Here is a 22,052-nt window from a genome sequence, read left to right as displayed (position 1 = left end):
CAAATTTATATTCATCCTTACTTACTTTAAATATATGTAAGTTTGAACTATTTCAGGTCATTGAACAAGCCCAATTTAATAAAAACATGATTAGAATAAGATAAGACACACAAAAATGTTTAGAACTGATCTGTTTTCCCTTTTTTTCCTTTTCTCTCTGCAGTGCCTTCCACATTTCCCTTCCATTTTCTTTTTTTTCTTGCCTTTTTTTCAAGTAATATTTCCAAAAGTGAGAAGGGATTAATCACTAGCATGAGGTAGCCGGCGGTCCCTCTGATGCACTGAGCTGGAATGTTATTCTCCCTCCCCAGGCTTTGTCCACCACTTTGTGTTTGTACGGCACCTACTGCAGTGAGTGGCCATCCCCCGCTGGCTCCCAGGCACTCCTGCATTAAACATAGTAATAATGAGTCATGTTGCTTGGAAAGAGAATCCCAGAATGAGCAGAATGAAGAAAGTCCTCACTTCTTTCCCAGCTGGTTTATTGGAGAGGCAACATTAAAAACTACTCTTCAACTGCACTGTTAGCCCTGCCAGCAGCAAACGATCCATGGAGGTGGTTGGTGTGCCTTGTCTGTCACCCTGAGTACAATCTTGTCCCAGACTGAGACTTTCAAAGAAACACAAGGGAATGAGGTCCCTTAGATCCCACTGAATTTTAAACCCTTTTAGGCTCTCTATGAAAACCACAGCTTTCCATAACCTTGTGATTTCCAAACTTGTCAGCCATTTTTCAATCAGTGTGTTAACTCCCAGCTGACTTGCATCAACTATCACGTTTGCACATAAGAACTAAATTATTGTATTGTAATTTCATGTTTAATCTTCCCCTCCTCCCAAAATAATTATTTGTGTTACATAAAGTAGATATTCTCCAGGTTCATGAAACTCCAGGGATAATGCATGTGAAGGACTTCAGCATCTAGCATCGAGGAACTCTAAACGTACACATTACCATTAATAATATGAAAGCAGTCTGATTTATTTCAGGTTTCAAACTACAAGAAACAGGTATTTCAGGTTACAAGAAACAGTTATTCAATCTGTTATTATGTTTAATTAAAACCTCACAGATGCAATTTTTCACATTCTTGAGGGAAAAAAAAAAAAAGATAAAGAAACGCCACTAAAATTGTGAGCTTTTTCATAATGGGATGTCTGAAAAGTATTTTGTTAGGAGTAGACTGGGAGAACTTTCCCAGAGAGATGTATGCATATATGGATAACCCGCCATCTTCAATGTGTGTCTGATACACTGTCATTGTCGCTTGCCGAAGCTGTCTTTAAAACATCAGTTGATCTCCTGTGCTTTAGAATGGAACTTCTGAAATGTCATTTTATTTCAGTTTAAGTCTAGCTTGCATAAAATCCCTAGCAATTTTGTCTCTGGATCTCCTTAACCAACAATACATTCTTTCTTTCCTGAAGTAGACATTCCGTGACCATCTTTAGTTTTACCTGCACGGGTAATGTCCTGTAGTTGGGTGTGTCAGTGTCAAGTCTTCCCATTTCTTGAGTGCAATTAAAATACTGTGTTATGAAAATGATCATGCAAGAGTTCAATTAGAGGAAGGAAACTTTTATCCAACTACAACTTCCTGTGAAATTCCAGGAAGGAAATGTGATTTTTCAAGTTGGAATTCAATCATTAAGTCTACCTAATTGCTGCTTAGGTAATATGGGATTTATAATAACTATAGATGTTCAGGACCTCATTATAAATGCAATGTGAAGATTGCCAGTAAGTAACACAGTATCTCTGGGATGATGTGAGAAAGATTGATTTGTGAATCAGAGGTAAGAGTGCTACAGATTGAATTACACACCTTCCTTCCTTGAGAGTCCAGTTTTTTCTTGTGTAAGTCCATATCCAAATACTGATCAGACCTGATCCTTGTTCATTTGTGATCTGGTTAGTCTGTTACTCTATGAAGGACAACCAATAGCTTTTGAGCCCCTTACCTGCAGATCAGGGGAACAGAGACTGTGAGCTGCTATGTCAAAATTTCATTGGAAACCTGAAGCCTGACAGCCCATCTTTGATTGCTGATCTATCTATTGCACATTACAGAAGGTAAATGCCCAGATTTCTAGCTCTGACTCAAAAATGCTTATTTAAATCTGCAGTCTTTAGATTTATCTGCCTTTTTCTTTGATTTTTCCCTCAATGGCATATGCTACTGAAAGAGATATGTTTGCTTTCACAAAGCAAAAGTAACCAGTCACAGTGCAATAAAATAACTCATTTCATTATAAAAAGCTGGAGGCTGATCAGTGAACTGGTGTTCTAACTAGACGTTAGCGAGGAAAAAGTGATTACCTGAAACATTCATTCAAACTGCTAATAAATCTCCGTGCCCAGAGCAGTCTCCTTTAGACAGAATTTTGAGTTGAGTAGTTTTTCTTGCAAATTGAACATCCCAGGTCCTCATTCATTTTTGTAGGTCTCCACGGTTTCCCATGTAACCATGGCAAGGGTAACTCTGCAAACTCAGTTCTGAATCTTATTTGCGAATGAGGCTCCAGAAAAATTGTTCAGGAGACCAGTGATATATTTTGTCACATATGAAAAGAAAAAGCTCCTTCAGTATCTTGATAAAGACAATAAATTCAAGGGTTCAGTTACCCACCCCACCGTCTCTAGCTGTGCTACAGGAGTGAAAGTTCATTCCTCCCATCCTTTCTTGTGTAGTTATATAGACTCTCAACCTGAGGAATTTGCTGGTTTTTGCTATATATGTGAAGTAACTTCTCAAGAGGGCCTTGGTCTTCACCTTGCAGGCATTCTGTGCTCCTGTGCTGAGCCTTTCTGTGCAAGTCTAACAGTAATAAAAGCATAGCTTCCTGGTACCCGAATGTCCTGCATCAAGTAAATCAAATGAAGTCATTTGATCTATAATTCTGTTTGCTTAACCATTTTCCAGAAAAACCAGAACATACAGTCATACAGAGGTTTCATTTTTTTTGTTAATATATTATTCTACATTTACATCATTGCTAATTTTAAAATAAAATGCAAAACAGCTTTTAGAAATAGATCCAAGTCAATTGTGTGACTGTACAATGCACTTTTCTTCAAACTTTTGACTCTATTTGTCCCTATTCTGCTCATTAAATTACCTTTGCCTGAAAGTGTTTTACCAGTGAGTATTTTGGCATGACTAAATGCTTCTCTTACCCTTCCAGAGTCTTCCAGAGTAATGTGAAGGTATCAGATATTGGCTCTGGATTGTGGAAAGATTTAACTCTGTAGCGATATCTTTGATATTTGTGAGGTTGAACACAGTGCTTAGATTTCATGAAAATTCCCATTTATCGTAAACACTAAATTCCACTTATAAATACAGAGAAGGAGATCTCCTTCTGAGACTTTGCTTTCAGTTTGGACTGCCACATTTAAAATTTATGAAGCATAAGCTAGTGACGGCAATGGAAAACAGCTTCTGTCTTACCAGCTCTGTAAAAACCTGATGCTGGTAACAATAGAGATACGTGCTTTTTTGCCCTGAAGGCTGTTTGGGGAGTTTGTCAAGGCACAGATTTTCTCCCAGTAGGTAACATCACACTTTACACAGCACACGATGATCTGTCTGATGGCAGTGTCCTGTTGTATCGCCTCCTGCCCTCATACTGGTAATTTACTCTAGTGTGTATCTTTTTCTGCTGAACGATGTCTTTAAGGTAGTAGACTGAAGTATTATTGTGTTGACAACTGTGAACCCTGCTGAGCTGTACCCTTCCTTCCCACAGGGAGGATAGTGCTGTCTACCTGTCGGGCCTGGGAACCGTGGGGCTGGAGGTGTACGAGCAGGTCCCAAAGCTGGACGCAGTGATTTTCCCTGCAGGAGGCCACTGTGGCTTGCTGGCAGGGTCAGCTGCTGCACTGAAACACCTCAACCCACACATTTCTGTAATTGTAAGTTTCCTTTCACCTGTAAAGTGTTCAATTTTGACAGCTTTCATGACAGATATTTTCAAAAGACACTGGTATCTAGTGATACACTGGCAGACACTGCCATTCTGGGGACCAGGACTAAATGTGCTCTTGGGCTTTATGAAGAAGAAGAGCCACTGTGAGCCTGGGAAGTCTCCTGTGCCTTGGCTGCTTGCCTGGATTTAAGGAAAAATCTTCCAAATCCAGTTCTGTGTTTTGAAATTATTTCTTACTGGAAAAGTTTGGCCCCAAGTAAGCCACAGGATAAATTTAGTGATAGCACAGTTATTATGCAATTTGAAATTAATTGTTAATTCTAAGAAGAAACTTTGTGTAGCTTTTTTGGTGTCTGCTTTAGTGATAACTTCTGTTATAACTGAATCAATAAAGAAGTGACAACATGTGTCTTCCCCAGGGGGTTGAATCTGACAGTTTCCCTGTATTGCAACAATCCTTAAAGGCTGGCCACCCAATTGAAGACCAGGCTTGCAGCAATCATGACTTTTATGGAGGTAAGAAAATGGATTATTCTTTTGGAGGTAAAATAAAGGTTTTCATTGATTTCTCCAACCATATTCTTTTCTTACTAATTCAGTTCAAACATATATTAAATGAAACCTTTGAAGAGTCAGAATTTAATTCATGCTGTAAGAGCAACTTCTGACACATTTCTGCCACCACCACCCTGGGGTGCAATACTGTTTCTAGTGCACATGAAATGTTCAGGTGAATACTTAGAAATATGAGAGTATTTATCTGACCATTGTGTTCACAAGCAGTATCTTAACCAGTGAAGTCAATGGGAAAACTCTCGTTTAAAAGACTAATTTGTGAAAAGGCAGAAAAATGCAGTGCTTAAATGTTTACTCACAAAACTGTTCTCGAAGAACAGCGCTTATAAACCATGCAGTTGTTTCCATATAATTTGCTCAAAATACCTCAGCTGTTAAGCAATTTAGGAATATCCTGTTTACCTGACATTCAAATCTCTGGAAGCTTTGGATTAAGTGGAAGTTTTATAAATAAACAACTTCTTAAGTCTCTCAGTAAGCTCTGCTTGTCTCTGCACTCCTTTGCTAACTGTCCTGCTGCAGCTAATAAACCCAGTGCCACACTGGGTTCTTCTCTTCAGGTCTCATTGTACGGTGAAAAGTGCTGGGCTACATGGTCACTCTTGCTGTGTGACTGTGCCAGTAAAGAATCACAATTTTCCTAAAGGGGTCCAAAATGGCAAAATATTCCTAGGACATTTGGTCTTTCATTACCAAATGCATTTTTGTCATATGAAAAATCAAGCAACTTAAGATCATATAACAGCAGTGTGCTGCACTCATTAAGGGCACAAAACAGTGAGGACTCTAAAAAACATTGAATTTGTCTAGAGCAGCCATCTTCATGTTTTTGTCTTTTGGAATCTACAGATGTGAGCGGACTTTGCTTTGGCAGCAATTCTTTGCAGCTGACCGGGAATCTTGTGGACAAAGTTGTTGCTGTGAGGTAGGTGAAGAAAAGCTGTGACATGAATAATACTGGGTGAACACTGCTGTATATGAAAAGTGTCTGGTACCACCAGGGCATTGTTGTTCTTCATGTACAGTGGAGAGCTGGTTGGCAGGAGTTGCAATCACGCACACACTGTGAGAGCATGGTGATGGTGGGGTGCCTTTCCTTCCAAGAGGGCCACTGAAGGCGTTGAACCCAATCCCACATATCTGACTCCTTTGGCCAAAACTTCACCTGCTGCTAGTACCTAGTGATGCTCTGGGTGTAAAACTTGTCCTTGTTGAGTTCTGCAACACTTGAAGGTAGCTTGTGGCAAAACTTCTAAATCTTCACTGAAAGCCCAAGTTGGCACAATATACTTACTGCTAGGGTTTATCTCGTACAATGGTTCTAGTAAAAAAATACCATCCTGACTTTCAGTTAATAACTAAGACTGAGATGCACATTCACTCCCACCAGCACAGCTTGCTGTAACACCAGCTTGGGGTTGTTGTGTACCCAGAAGGCTAGAAGGAATCCCTTTACATATAAATATATTGTCTTCTGCTTTTGGTAGCTCTTCTGTTTTCTTTTGACATAACTTTTTTGCCTTCAGGGAGGAGGACATCCTCATTTCAATGCTGAGACTGCTGGAGTATGAGCGAGCCACAGTTGATGCAGATGGGGCCATTGGACTTGCAGCGTTGGTTGCAGGGAAGCTGCCTGAGTTGAAGGGTAAAAGGTATGGCAGCTATTATAAACACAGAACTGTGGCAAAAGCATGGGGTTGAGTGCCTTGCTTCCAGGAAACGGAGAGAGAGAAGCCACTTGAGTGACAAGGCAGTTCCTGCCGCTGAACTGGCAGTCTATCTGTGGCATCTACTTCAGGCTGAAGAGACCACTCACAGGTCAGAAGACCATGTTGAAAAAGACAAATGTCAGCCTGGAGACCAGACAAATCTTGTCATTTTCCTGTATTCTCAAATGGTTGGGGGAATGACAGTTACACACAGCTCCAGAGGGCATGGTCACATCTGCCAGGAGAGCGTCCTGCTCTTGTCAGCCAGTTGCCTTCACTTATAGAAATCAGCCCTGTCTGTGGTAGAACAGGAGCTAGGCTGTCTTCTGCACTCGCCTAGTGCCTCCCTGTGCCAGAAACTCCTGCTCAGAGAGTCAATGAGATTACCCTTGTGTTCAGCATTAAATGTGTGGGTAAGTGCTTTCTTGGATCTGGGCTCAGTACTTAAGAGGATTGAGCCTTGGCTCAGGATATAGCCCAGAATGTATTTAAATATACATGAACGCAAGACAAAATAAAATTTCCATTGCACAGCATTGTACACTAAAATACTGCTGAGGCAATTCTTCAGAAGAAGCTGACAGAGTACATACAGAGCAGCAACAAATTGCAGCTCAGTATAGCTAAGATAAAAGAGAAAATGCAAAGGTTTAAAGAGGTCAGGTTTGACTCTGCAGAGAGAGATTACCATGCACTAACCATGTGGCTCTTCACTTGCTCTTCAAACATTTCTGCACTCATTTTGCAGGGTTGAGATGGATTTAATTAATGGTTAATGAGTGCCTTGCACATACATGATATCTAACCATTAAGAGGCTGAAACTCAGAACTTCCAGGGAATTATGTCACATTTTTAAAATTTGAAACAGAACTAGAATGCTCCAGCTAACTATCTCTAACAAAACTAAAATCTGAAGGAGATGCAAAATGAAAACAAAGTTTCAGACCAACGGATGCAGCCAGCTTCTAGGCTTCCACTGCCTGCCCACAAATGGATACTAGAGCCAGGAGCCCCTCTGACATGTAATACACATTTATTGAAGGGTGGTCCTAGCAGATCTTAAGCTGATATTGTATACAATGTCTGTGAGTTATGGTTCCTCTGCACAGACAAGTGCTAATCAAAAATGCTATTTTTCTCTCTGTTTTCAGAGTGGCAATTGTTATATGCAGTGGAAACCTGGAGTTACATTTACTGCAACAGTGCATAGCTCGTGCTCTGACCCTTGATAACAGAGTGTGCAGATTTTCCCTTGTGCTTTCTGACTGCCCAGGAGACATTTCAAAGCTACTGGAGATTTTGGCTCGGGAAGAAGCAAGGTAAATCAGACTAATAGTAGGGAAATATAATCACAGAATAGTATAAAGATTATAAAAGATTTTGACATGTTTCCAAATGTTCTCTGAAGGCAAGTCTGTAAGTAACTAATTAATCAAAGGGTTTTTTCTTCTTATATTTCAGAAAAACTTTTATTTCCTTCATTTTTGTTCCAATGTGAAAGCACCTTTGCCTCATAGAATATGTGGCTAACACAGAAAGCAGCAAAGATAGCTACTGTGCAAACACTTACAGAAACTATTTTACAATGACAAAGGATTGTTGTGATCTCTAATTTATCTCTTATTTGATCTAGAGTTTTGGATATCAAACAAGAACAGACTTTTGTGACATCTGAGCTGTTCACCGTCGAGGTAAGATGAGACACAATTTCAGTTTCTCCAGAAGTACTGATCTCCCCTAGTTCATTCTGTTTTCCATTATCTCTTTATGACTATGTTGAAGAAGTCCAATAGAGTGTGCACAATGATTTGGGGAGCAGTGTGATAGATAATTTCTTCTGTGTTATACAGCATCTTGCCTCACCAAACACTTAGCAGGCGTATAAATAATACAGGACCTGTTTTACCTGCTATTGCGACACCGTGGGTGAAATACTCCAGCTGTTACCATTGCAAACCTTCCTTACGTGCATGGTGGTGTGCCAGAGGTGGTGAGCAAGCTGCAGCATCCGTCCAGAACTTGAAGAGCCAGCTGTGTAAACTGACTGTAATTATCCGAGATCAATTTGCCTTAAAGATGTGGAGAACACCCTTATTCCTAAGGAATCCTCATTTTTAACTACGGCCTCAGTTTTGTACCTTATCCACAGAGAGCACAGAGCAAAATCATTATTCCTTTGTTGAGTATTTGATACAATAACAGCACGGAGGTGTTTTCAGTTAATGGCATCTCTTAAAAGGATCATATGTCTCATGGCATATCTGTTGTGTCAACTGGTTTGGCAGAGGTGTGGTTCCACAGATGTCATGCTACTGCTGTCTGAGTCCAACCTGACTTAGTTTGTGAAATCACAGGTGGAAGTCAAATTAGGGATCTTTGCTAAACAGGCTCATAACTGGAATTCAGTAATGCTATTGAGTAAGCAAGTTCTTCCCTTTTGGCATTTAAATCTAATTTCCCACCTGGATGCAAAAACCTGCTCAGTATTTTCACTTGCAGATATAAAGAATAGGTTAGATTACAGATGACTATACCAAAGGACTACAGTGAAGCTCACAAACATCTTTCAGAACATTATATTACCAGTTTTCTCAAGTGTCTAGGACTTAAACTACATTTTTTCGCAGTTTGCTGTAACGATAGGCCAGCTTACTGGTTTCTGTAACTTGAAGATAACATGACACTGCATGGGATAGACAAATCCCTCAGATTCAGTGACTAATTTAGCTCTGAAAAACCTTTTCACTGAAGGCTAGATTTGACAAACCCTGTAACTCTTCTAAAGTTTTCAGGCTGATTTTTATGAAGTGAGGCTTGTAATTTTTATTAATGTTACTAAATACATCAAACAAAATCTGCTTTCTTACTTTTTGATTGAGAATATTAGAACAATTTTCCATTGCTCTTGCAAAATCTCCCAATGAGACAATTTTATCAGAATCTGTAGTAAATACAGTCCCTGAATGAAAAAGTGCCATGTGATATTGTCTGCACTTTAAACACAAAGTATTTTCACTGACTATCCTCTTCAAGAATCTGACAATGTTGTACTACAAGAGGGTTGAAGGGAAGAATTTGAGTCCCTGAATAATTTAATTGGATGTTGGATTTGCATGATGGCTTTTAATCAACCTGGGAGAGGCTATTGGTTAATTAGATATGAAGTACAAAGTAGTGATCCAGATTTATAGACCTCAGTGACTTTGGAGGCAGCTCTATCTGGTGACACCTAGTGAATTGTGAAGCTTTTCTTTGGAAATTAAAACAAGGGTAATTAAAAAGGGAGAATATTGAATCTATCTTTAAGCATCGAAATGAATTTGCTTTAACCTGATATAGAAAAATACACAGATTTTCATAGTAAAGCTAATATTTGTGGGGAGGTATTGCTTTTTTTTGGTTGCTTGTAAGGGCCAAATCTCCGTGTCAGCAAAGCATTTTAAGCATTTGCTACTAAAGCAGACCTGCAAAGAACTTTGTATCATTTTCGTCAGTGTAAATCACAGCACATTAAATTAAGCATCCATTTAAATCTGGATCAAGAACCAAAATTATCATGTGTTGAACTGCTGGTAATAATAGGAAAGGCATTACAGCTGTACCTGCTCCGTTCTAATACATACTTTCAACTGTGGATATAGATGAAGTGTTTGACAGAACAGAGCAGTAAGTGTAGTGGCTTATTTGAAACACTAAATCAGTCCTGTCAAGGTTGTCATCTGAGAATTTAATCATCTTTTTAGATTTACCCCTTGATTTCCAAAGTAGAGAAACTTTGCTTCTAGTCACTGTTTATCAGGAAGATAGAGCATTTTTTCCCTTCTAGTGAAACAGAGCCTTGCTGGGTTAGTGTTTATTCATCTGGTACAAGCTTGGAATGCTCTGTGGGAAGATCCTTGCTGATAGTCTGATTGCATGGAGTAGTAAGGACTTTCTAAAAGGAAGATTTACATCCAAACTACACTTCTGGAAAAATAACTTTTGAAACACTTTACTGGCAAAAATAAGAGATTTTTTAAAATTTTTAAAAAATTAAATATTGTGGCTACTTTAGATTCAGCTGATTCTTATGAAGTGCCTTGTGCAGTGGAATTGGCTGGTCACGTTCTTTGGAACAATATGGGAGTTTCTTTTGGATACTGCCTGCTCACACCTCCAGTTTTTTCCTTGTGGCTCATACTGGATTTCTGTCTTTCACAGGACTACACCCTAATTCACTCTTACCCGAGCAGTTAGAAAATGGCTTCCAAAGTCCCAACTGAAATAGATAACTCTTAGAAAAATCATACAAATAACCAGTCTGGTAGCCTTCACATTTTACAGCTATTGAAGCAGGTTAGATGACCAGGAATCTCTAGACAGAAATCAAGATCAGAGCTAAGAAAGAAAATCATCTAGTATCACCAGCTAACTGGATATAGAGATTTGAAGAATTACCCAGTTCATGGGAGGAAGCTACAGCTTGCTTCTATGAACCTTCCCTATTCTTTATCAGTAATATTCCTCAGATTCAATGTGGGACAATTTATCACTTAAATTGCTTCTATCTGTAACCCTCTTTATAACCATTTAAATCCCTTTAATTTCATATTATTATTGACTCAGAGAGAAGTCAATGAGCAAAACCAATAAGTGACTTAATAAGGTAAGAGCTATCTTTGCTATGAAGCCATGCAGGGCTCTGCTATAGAACAGCAGCTTATCTGCTTAATAGGTGTCTCATATTTGAACTCAAACAAGTCATCTGAATGAGTTCATCAAATTTCTAGAAAAGTCTTCTCCTCACCACTGAAACTGCAGCATAATCAGACTGACAGGTACAGGAGGGTCCTGGAACAGACCAGTGAGGTCCTGCAAGGCCTTGAGGTGCTCCGAGCTTTACAGAGAAGCAGCTGCGGTGGCAGTTTTCCCTCTAACCTTGATCCTGTTTGATATTATGGGGTTGTCTGATCTGTTCACTTCAGACCTCTTAGGACCTTAACTCTGCTGTGGTTTTAAATAACTCAGAAGAGACCAGTGGTAAGAAGAACATCCATCACATTACTTCTCCCTCTGACTGTGCAACAAAATACTAATTCGTAAATCAAATGTTGCTTTTTCTTTATGATAACATTACACATTGTCCCAGTGGTGCTGGGTTTCCTAGCTCACTTTATGTGGTGTAATACCTGTTTTTTCCATACAGTTTGTTCACCTCGGGTCAGAAAGCATTAAATTATTTTAGTCTGCTTTTGTCAGTTTGAGTAAGTTTCTTCAGGCCAACTTGCATTTTGTAAAAGGCCAAAGGGGAATATTTTGGATTAGAGTCCCCAGTTTCCAACATATTCCATATTGCTGTCCTGTGAAGAGAATACAGAGGAGCACACAGCTGTCCAGCTACAAGAAGGATGCTATCATTCCTAGAGCATTTCCTGTGTGACCTGGGCAAGGCACTGTTTCCATGCTCCAGTTCCCTATCTGCAAAATGAAGATGTTTGGCGTGGGAAGTTTGACAATACATTTCTTCTGAGACTCTCCAAAAGAATTTGGTCATTTTCTTTAATGGCATTCCACAGCAGACTCACATGGTACAGAATAGCCTGCCCCAGTTGTCAAAATAGGAACCTGAGTCTGAGGAGGCTAAGAGTAGACCTGTTGGATTATTATCTGATTTAGGTAATGTGACAGTAACTTGTTTGTGCTCATGCTCACCAACCTGAATGCGGGAGTATGCAAAAAGGGCTCAGGTTGCACAATCAAGTGACAGCTGTGGTAGCTGTTATGCTCTTTCTCAAGCATTGCATTACCAACCTTGGGGACTATCTGGCAGCTGATCCCCAAACCATAAACTGAAGTGCTGTTGCCAAATGATCTGTAATGTGCAGTAACCTACACTGGATGTTTACTGAATAATTCAGAAAATTGCCCAGTTGTTGATTTTTTTTTTAATAGAAATGAAAAGCCTTGCTTTATTTATAGAACTGAAACCAGTGTATATAAATAAAGTTTTAATTTCTAACTTCAGTGATTTTTGTGGAAACAAACCTATACTGTTGCTGAGCATGGTATATCACGAATATTAAGTTATGTGAATCCTCCAAGGTCAACAGTTTAAAAGAAGGTGATGAATATGGTTTCTAGGATTAAAGTGGGATACAAAGGTTCAATGGATGAGTCAGGGACATAAGGACTTGCACAATCTATCTTTATATATGGAGCCTGGAAAAGCACAAAAGACTGAAAAGTTTTGATTGAGCAATGCTACTCACATTTTCTCTGCTCATGCCAACTGGGTTGGCATGTTCACCCAATATCTTTATTTGCACATACAACCTACAGATATCAGGCAGCAGGAAGGTGAGGGGCATGCTGAATTAATTTTTAATGTCTAGGAAAATATGATTTAAGTGGCAAAGTGCTCACATATGAGACTTGCAGTTAAAGGGGAGCAGAGGTACCCACCCTGTTGCCCAAATTACTCAGCACAGAACTTTGCAAATTTACTGCTTCTGTGAAGTTACCAACTTTCCTCTCTTTGAAGTGGAATTAATTCCTATGAATATTTTAATTTATGCATCTGGATTTTGGTGTTGCACAGAGTGATAACTTATGATAATTTTTTTTTCTTTATCTTTTTTTCAGCCTTTGTCCTGCTCCCTCAAATTATTTCTAGTTATTAAATAAACCCCACAAGACATCAATATTCAGTGAAGACTGTTCTGTCTTCCATTACTTGTAGTCCTGCTATAAAAAAACCCCAATGGGCTAACCAAACCCTTAGGCTGGAATCAATCTTTACATTACCTCTCACACAGAGCAGAACTCTAAATGCAGTAAAAGATCCATCTGGATGGATATTTTAACGATCTTACAGGACCAGATAATTTTAAAATTATTATTATTTTTAATCCAGCAAGAATATAATATGCAGGAGAGAAATGCATAAAATGTACTCATATTTTGTTGTTGTTTTTTCTGGATTTTTTTAATACACAGAAAAGAAAGGTCTACTATGCAAACATGGTCCTGCAGTCAGTGAGAGCTCTGCTGGAGCAAAAAGCCTATGTCTAGTACTGGGGGCTTCTGGGTTTGAAACGAATTTAAAGTTTTCTCTAGTTGTTGTGGGTTATCTTGTCTGGAATATAAGAAGCATCAGGCTATAGGTTTGATCATTTCTTCTTAAATAAGACCAATTTGAAGTGCTTACTCTTAGTTCACCAGTAGGTATGCAACCTCCAGTAGCTAGTAGTACCTGGGTGACTGTTCATCCTAGATAAATATAATCCTTATATACTTCCCCATGAACATGAGTGTTGCCCTGTTGGACACTCATGTAAATCATACTTGTCAGGTGAAACAAATGAGAGGAGCATTCTGTGAAGGTAAAACTGCAGTGTAAATTGGTTTAATCTGAGCAAGAAAGCAAATTCTTGCCTTTCTTGCTGTTTAGATCTGTAGCTGCTCTAAGGTGTAGTGTGATTCTCTGTTCACTCCTGCTGTGTGCAAATGTTCTCTCTTCCTCTATTTGACAAGTGTGAAAAATCAGGTGAATTTCTGGAGTTGTTTATTATTTCTGCTGCTGCTGTTATTACTTTTATAATACACTACAGCGTATTAATGGCCATATCACGTGTTGGATGCTGTGTGTGTACAGGAAAAAAAAAAGACAGTATCTATCCAAACTGTTTACAAGCTCTCTGGCTTCAATCTATCCAAGTCTGTCTGGCTTCAATCATTAACAAAAAGAAAAGGGCAGAGAGGAGGATAGTTAGCTCTGTAAATCAAAATGCTTTCCCATGCTTGCTCCCAGGGCAGAGCAACTGCTTGCTGCCAAATATTCAAAGCCAAACCTGGCAAGTCCAGACTGGTTTCAAGTGCAGCAATTGATTTGCTCAGGACAAAACAGGCATGATTGCTGTGGAAAGGGAAAAAGGTTGCCTTTTTTAATTACAGACTCTGTGAGAGATGAACATGTGCTCTTGAAGATATGACTGCAAAGCTTTAGGAATTTTTATATCAACCAGGAAATGGATAACGAGTATTTGATACCTTGGTGCCTAGGTATCCTTAAAGATACTTTTCCCAGTCTTTGTGTTCTCTAGCCTTCCCTCATTATTGTCTTCTGTGACTGTCCTTCTCTTGAGACTAAATCCCACTTTTTCAGAGGAGAAAGAAATTAGCATCTAATTTGTGTTCCAAAGAACCAAACAAGAATAGAACTATGTTTAGGATAAAAGATGAAGAATTACGGAAACAGAACAAAAATGTGGCTTATTTCATGATGGATATTTAAGAAGCTATACCCAGTTTTCCAATTAAATGAGCTTATGGTTGTTTAGAATATCCTGGAGTTAGTGTTTTATCTTTAGTTTTGCTAAAGGTTTATTGTTATTTTAAGCTCATTCCTGGAAACATGAATCCACAAAGTTCTTATTTAGAAATGTCCTCATAAACATATTTGAGTAGAGACAATTTTATTTTTTGTCTTGTTGCTTTCTGTAAAGGATGCAGCTTGGATAGGAACATTATACAGGGCATCTGTCTCTAGTAGTCCACCTTAAGGTTACCATGACCAGTTTTTCCTCTGTTCTCTGTAGATTTGCTTGTTAAAATAAACTCTCTGTTGCACTGTGACTCATCTTGCATCCTTTCCTCACTAGATTTCCCTGTTTCTGTGAGGTCTTTTTTCCATGTGGCACTTTCAGCACCAGTGATAATTCCAGCAGGGTCAGCGGTGATGGAAGTTAGTAGTCTAAAATTGTGAAGTATAATTTTAATTTTCATTCTGCACCTTCTCATTTGTTCCTCACCTTTAATAGTGCCCAGATTTTCAAATGATGCAGTAGAGATGCGAGTATGTAGAAAAGAGGGATTAAAGAAGGATTTTAAAAATGACGTTGAAGTTATTGTCTTCAGTGGCTGCATGACAGGATTGTCAATAATACTTGTCAAGGAAAGTGAAGAATAAAAACTATCAAGATTTAGGGGTTTGCCTGGGTTTAGTTTGATTTAGCATCAGAACAACCATCACAGAAAACTAGAAGTGAATCAATGAGCAAACAAAAAATCAGAGTAAAACAAGAAGGTGTGTGAGTAGATGAAACCAGACAGAATGCTGCTAGATGATAAAGGATTGGGGGATAACTCCATGAGATAGAAGAGGAAGAGAATATAAAAAGCTTGAAGGATGGAACAAACACTGCCCTGAAACATGGGTAATGGGGTGAGGTAAGAGTCAAAGATAGGTGAGGTGGCAGCAGCAGCACGTACACCAGGGAATGGAAAAGAGCAGCTGCTAATGGATGACTTCAGGGAGGCCAGTAGTAGACAAATACTTGCCCAAGTGCCATCAGAGGATCAGTCTATCTTCTTCAGACGTTGAAGGCAATAAAAAGTAGGGCTGTTGGAAGGTTTTAATACTGTGCAGAAGGGCTGGAGGAGCCCCAGATGTCTTCAATCTCAGTTTTCTTACCTGCATAGACATGGGATGCGAGGCCCAGAGTTTTTACGTCGAACTGATCATTTTGCTTTTACAAGTGTATTTTAGGATTTTGTTGGAAATGCCTTTGTCTGAGATTGCTGCCATGCCGTCAGGAGTGTTCCTAATTCTTTTCCCAGGTCACCTGCACTGTGGAGACCAGAGACAAGACCCATACAGCCCAGCTGAGGAACACACTCCTGGAACGCTACCCCACAGCTGCCTGGACGGAGCGGTGATGGGCACAGCACAAGGGAAAGGGCTGAGGTCCTCTGACAAGTATTATACAGAGCCCTAATCTTGAGGCATTCAGAACAAATATTATCTTTCAAAGCTTGAACAGTTAGCAAATAGTTTCAGGATATTTATTTCCTGCTCAAAATGTCCTTGGGAATAAAGTTAAACTCAAAACTTTAGCTTAGCTATAAGGGAAACTTCTAGTCTCTGCTGGTGTTGGAATTCAATAATTCATTATCAGCTGGCTGTCTGGATTTTGGCTAATATGTAGGATCCAATGGCATTCAATAAATAAAGAAGGAGAAGGTATTTTTCTTTACATCTGAAAATAGTCCTATCAAAGGTCTTTTGATTTTGATGCCCCTAGTTAAATTAATGCATCTCCTTCTGCTGGACTTTGCCATACTACTAGTATAGTAATTTTTCATTTCTAAGCCAAAAGCAGTTTTCCATTTGCTGAATCTGCTTCAGGAGATATATACATGTGTGTGGGTGTGGGTTTGAACACACTTCTGTTCTGATCTTTGCTATCACATGAGGAAAAATTATGCTAATAAAATGTGTTTTAAACAAAAACAAAAAACCCTTGGAAGATAAAAGCCAATATTGTATTTATAAAGTAAAGTTCCCCAAAATGTTGCAGCAATAAAAAAAAACATATTCTGAATATAATTAGATCTCCCATGCAGAACACAAATGTAATTCTTCCCCCTGCTTTCGGGGATTCAGTATAAAAAGTAACATATAAAATGGCTTGTGTTTCTTTATAAAAAGGAGTCTCTCGACCCATAGGAATTTTGTAATTAACATTCCACTGATCATCTTAGTCAGCCTTAAACAGACTCTATGCATCTCACCCGACGGATTAAGTACACTGTTAAGAGTGAAATATATTTAAAGACCACATGTTACTAGCCAAAGGCAGTGCCAGGAGAAGAGGAAGCCTAAGTCTTAGGCACATGGCTAATGCAATTAACAAAGAACACATTGACCTAAATACCATTTTCATCACTTCAGGCAGAGACCAACTGATAAGGTAACAGAGTGGGATGGCAAGAAATGTAGGAGAAATTCAGGCCCACTTCTGAGCGCGTGTACAACAGTTGCCTTTCCACTTGGGCAAAATTCAGTTTAAGGCCAACTGCAACAGAGCCAATCTATACCATTCTACTTGGTTAAATTTAACCAGGATTGACCCAAATTTTGGGTGTAGGTATTTTAATGAGAGGTCTTAATCCTGCCTCTAGCATGTCAAGCTGATAATTAAGTATATGAAGTAAATATGATGTATTTAGCAGTGCCCTAGCAGAGCACAGCTGAAAATCCAGCAAGGTCAGAGTGAGCATGTCCACAGGCTGCGTGGGATCAAATCATTCCAGTTCCCATGTGCAGGGCTGGGTGAGCTGTTGCTAGGTGTCCATGAAAACCAACTTTTATTATAGCTTTTTGGGGAGAAGGATGCTGCAAGCCCATAGTGATTCTGCTTTGTTGTCATATTACAATTTATAATTTGAGCTTCCATCTTTAGTACTCCCCTGCAGTTAGTAATGGACTTGCTAGTATGTTTCCTTTCCTGGTTCTACAGTGGGAAACTTTTGTCTCTAAAGCACAGTCAAAAAGTCACATGTGGAAGAGGAGACGCCCTGGGGTAGGTGAAAGCTTTCTCTGCCCTCTCTTAACTCTCGGCCATCTGCAGGCTAGGAAGAGCAACCTAAACAGGGGGTCCCTATGGACTAAAAAGAATGAACTGCATATCCAATCTTACACAGATTTCAACTGTATTGTATCTACTAGTTATGGATATCTAGCTATATCTATAACTTGTGCCTGCAGGGTGGGGTGAAGAGGGCAGCATTCTGGCTGTCTCTGCAGTATTTTTTTCTGGGAAATACTCTGTTCATTCCTTCTTATTGTTGCTCATGAAGGAGTAGGAGTAGAGAGGAGACTCTCACAAATGGTGAACATATAACAGAAGTTCTCTGGTTTGGTCTGTTTTTGGAAGGATCATGTTGGTTTGCACATGGAACTAAAAATTATTGATGCCCCAATGGTTAGTTTCTTTCCCTTCTTCCCATCCAGATCGGTATAGGGCTTGGTCTCCAGAAAAGTTCTGTAAATCACAGCCTGTCAGACACAATTCCTTTCTTCACAGTCAGAAGAGTTTAAGAAATCTATATAGAAATATGTGATGACAGACTACATATTGTGTATGTGCTATTTCTATTGAAACAAGCAATGAACCACATCATCAAAGAGCAGATTTGGGGATGTAAACCCACTATAAATAAGGGTCTAATTATCCTCTCATCTCTTTTGGCAAAACTCTCAGGAAATTTTGAGGATGTGTCAGATATCTATGTGAGAAGAAAATGGGACTTTATAACCAATGTTCTCAGTAGTGGCCAACAGTTCTGCTGTCTGAGACCTTGGTTTATTATCCTGGACTTTATTTTTTTAGAAGCTCAGAGTATTAACAACTTCTTTTCTAATCAGTGGGAACTGCATTTAGCAAGTCTTCACAAAACTGGGGCAAGAGAGGTAGCAGATAGAGCAACTGAAAATCAGTGCACTCAGAATCACTGTATGATTTTGAGAATATGTTTCTGGGGGGAAAAAAAGGAAAAAAGAAAAAAAAAAGGAAAGTGATGTCTAGAAGTTACTTAAAATGTCAAACATATCTGCAGTTTGGTTTTATTTTCATTGTATTAAGTATAAACTGTACATTGCTCTTCAGTGGTAAACACTTTACATGTGAATATAATGATACCAGAGTTTATTTCCATTCTATATTGCTTTTATACAAGTCTATTGGCTTTAAAGCTAAGATAAAATACTTCAAAGGGAAAAAAAAAAACCAAACAAAATTAAACCTTTAAATGGATGTATGCAATTGGAAAGAATACCAAAATATCTGTGCTGCTAACCTTTTTTTCATTATGAAATATAATAGGACTATGACATTTCAAAGATCTTAAAATATGTTTTTAAATGTTTCATTTAAAGAAGTATTTTTATGTAAAGTATTCTTTAATGAATATATAAAACTTCACAGATTGTTAAATCAGCAAAATGTAAATCTAAGCATTGTATTTATCTGAAAAATAATTAAAATTATGCTATGCCACCTCAGCAATGAAAGATTTGTTATTCTCTCATATGGTACTGATAGCAGCCTTGCATTAAAAATTCAGAGTTCATTTTTTTTCCTTTCTCCATCATTGACATGGGCACGAAATCCACGTCATTCATGCACATCAAGCTCTGGGCTGCCATGGAGGTGAGCACATCTGGGCAGGACTGCTGCTCTTGCCCTGTGGAGTGGGATGGAAGGCTGCCAGGCTGCTCCACAGCATGGCTGGGTGAGCATCTCTCTTTACTGGCTTGGAAAAAGGTTCTGTTTTGGGTACTGGGCCAGGTGCAAATGCCACCTTGCTTGTACCTGGCTGTGTTCCTGGGCAATGTGTAGAGTCTGGGTGCAGAAGTATCCTGGTCTGGGCTTGTGCGGGTGAATTAAGTCCATGATACCTGGTGAATCAGATCTCAGAGATACTCATCACAAATAATGTGAACTTTGGTAACCAGTCCTTCACTTTCAGGGTGCAGCAGACTCCACCTGCTAAAATGCATGTTCGTGTCTCCAGTGGAAGAGGATGCTTTGACCCAGATAATTCCACTAGAGCTAAACTACTTAGCTTTGAGAGCAGACCTGTGAATACAAGGTTTGGAAGGGCGACAGCACAACTTCTTCCAAGGACTGAAGCAAACAAGGTGTATCTTTAATTGAAACAAAATCTCTTCCCATATTGATTCCTTAATTTCTTCATCCAGGTTCTTTTAGCTCTGGATTAATATCTAAAGCTCTGCCAGTACATGATTACATAACGTCAGGAAAAGTTCATCTCTCTTACAGGTGGCCTGTCCCCACAAGTAGCACCTTGCCATCTAGCCTACTGCTTTTGGAAGATGTAGAAATATGTGTTCCTCCTTTCCCATCCTAAAATGCAGTAGGTGCATTTGACATGCAAATCAAACTGCTGCTAGATCCAGACCTAGGCATGTGGTTTAGTGATCGATTTTGACTCCAGGGTTGGGCTGTAAATCCTGCCAGTCATTTATTTGACGGCTTCGGTTCTCCTGTTACCTTCTTTGCTGTTTGTTTAACTGTAAGCAGTCTGCCACATATAGGATATTGAAGTTTGCAGAGTTTCTTTCTATTACAAACCTTTGCTTTCCTGTGCTCCCAACTTTTTGCTACATCCCAATAGAGGGGGCATCCTGCTGAATGTTGTGCCCTCCTGAGCTGATGAATTTCCCATTGTTCAAAAGCATGTTATTTATTTATATAAAATAAAGCTGCAGCAAAAATTGGTGGCTGTGGTTGGAAAACACTCTAATAAAGTAATTCAATAATAATGATACATAACAACAAGGTCCCTACACCCATACAGCCCATGTCACTGAAGAAAGGAAGAGTTGAGCAAGTCCATAAGGGGCAGAGACAGATAAACCCCACCTGAGTGCATCACAGACAGGATATGAGGGGCTTGGCCTGGCCCTAAGGGGAAGGGTATATTGGTGAGGGGTTTCAGCTGTGCTGCTGGTGGTGTCTGAAAGCTCTTCTAGATGCAGGTACTCTTATTTATTGCCTTTTTTTCCAACTGTGAACTTTTTAATCTTTCATGCTTCTGAAATTTGTGCAAAAAGGTGTTGTTTGCAGGCAGTTTTTCTTTTGATAAGAAGTCCAGAGTGTCTCTAGGAGGAGGTTTTTAACTTGTGGGATTTCTAAACCTGGTAAATTTGTCTCCCTGTCTGTTCCCTCAGGGGTACCTAAGAGGTTTTGCTTTAAGAGAACAGTCTCGAAGAATGCTGGTAAATGGTACAAGAATATTCCTTATACTTTCCTTCCCTTCCTCTTCCCCTTCCCAGCTGTGCATGTGCAGTAGTTACGCTGGGAGCTGGAGGGGCCTCCTAAGGTCCAGTACAGCATACGGATTGTGCTATGTTACTGCCTTTCCTCTGAAGAGCAATAGTAAAGGAAATGCTGAGGGGCTTTTTGTTTATTTTGCTTTCACCAAACCGTGACAATGTCTTGAGCTGTTGATGCAGGCCTTGCATACATGCACTTGTCTGAATAAACATCTTGCTGATAAGATAAACTGAATGTACAGGCTGCTGGCCACATGCCAAAAGTTTTCATTAAGTCTCAAATGAGTGGAGTAATTAAAAAAAACTCTAGAAAAATCTCTTTCTTTTGTATGTGGAAATCACCTGCTGGGAGGCAGGGGAATAAAAATGTACAAACTTGTAATTAACCAGCAAAAAAGCAAAGGATTTTTTTAAACTGCGTAGCCTTGTAAATAGTGAAGTAAGACTGACGGCCTCATTAACAAGGGCTCATATACAGCAGTACTGTAATTAAAAAATGTGAATTGATGTTCTCCTCTCTTTATTCAAACGTGATGTATAAATAAAAAAGGAACATATAATTCAGATCATATCATTCATGGAAATATAACTGCATTAGTTACTTTTTTTCTTTGCAAAGGTCATTTGTCTGGAAGCCTTAAAATCAGTGAGCTAAAATTTGCTTTCCATAACATGTTCCTCTAAAATCTTCTGTATTTCTGTGGAAGATCTGCAATTTCTGTCCCCCCACCCGGGAGATTGTGCCAGAATGCCCACAAGCAGCAGACTGTAGGACTTCAAAGACCTTGCCTATAGTGGTCAAACCTACTGCAGATTCTATAACCATGGTCAAGGAGGCCATTCCCCCAGCTTTAACTGGGCTCTATTGCCATTCAGGAGACCAGCTGCCCAGCTCCAGGGCAAATTAAATGTCCTTAATGAACCAACACTTGGGTATTTTCAAAGACTGGCCCAGCTGATTCCTGTTCTGTTCAGAAAAATCTAGGTCAGCATGAATGAGACGTAAAACAAGACAACATACTGTGATTCTGAGCGAGGTTTTTCATCACTCACTTGCAAAAATGAACTACAGCCCTTAAGGCTTTAGAAATAGTTCTTGGAAACAGACAGGAGACATCTCATTGCCCCTGCTCAGACCCAGCAAAGTTTCTGAGCTTATGCTGCATTTCCTGACCTGGCTTCTCAGTGACAGAGCTTGATTGAGCAGTGATTTGCC

The 22,052-nt window shown here is 39.3% G+C and overlaps 1 protein-coding gene across 4 annotated transcripts in view; it reads left to right on the top strand.

Annotated features, from left to right (window-relative positions):
- Window positions 1-19,107, top strand: part of LOC141925836 (L-threonine ammonia-lyase-like) — a 32,545-nt gene extending 13,438 nt beyond the window's left edge. For 3 of the 4 annotated variants that reach the window (XM_074830522.1, XM_074830520.1, XM_074830519.1), the window contains 7 exons: window positions 3,751-3,916; window positions 4,350-4,446; window positions 5,356-5,431; window positions 6,033-6,158; window positions 7,368-7,535; window positions 7,850-7,907; window positions 15,814-19,107. In XM_074830522.1, coding sequence (XP_074686623.1) covers window positions 3,751-3,916; window positions 4,350-4,446; window positions 5,356-5,431; window positions 6,033-6,158; window positions 7,368-7,535; window positions 7,850-7,907; window positions 15,814-15,912 — 790 coding nt within the window. In that variant the 3' untranslated portion in view covers window positions 15,913-19,107. The remainder of the gene's footprint in view (window positions 1-3,750; window positions 3,917-4,349; window positions 4,447-5,355; window positions 5,432-6,032; window positions 6,159-7,367; window positions 7,536-7,849; window positions 7,908-15,813) is intronic. The other variant, XM_074830523.1, reaches the window with a different exon arrangement.
- Window positions 19,108-22,052: the final 2,945 nt, after the last annotated feature.

This window comes from Strix aluco, chromosome 7 (assembly GCF_031877795.1).
Source record: "Strix aluco isolate bStrAlu1 chromosome 7, bStrAlu1.hap1, whole genome shotgun sequence".
Taxonomy (NCBI): domain Eukaryota; kingdom Metazoa; phylum Chordata; class Aves; order Strigiformes; family Strigidae; genus Strix; species Strix aluco.
The sequence above is the reverse complement of the archived record's forward strand: the minus strand, read 5'-3'. Positions and strand labels throughout refer to the sequence as shown.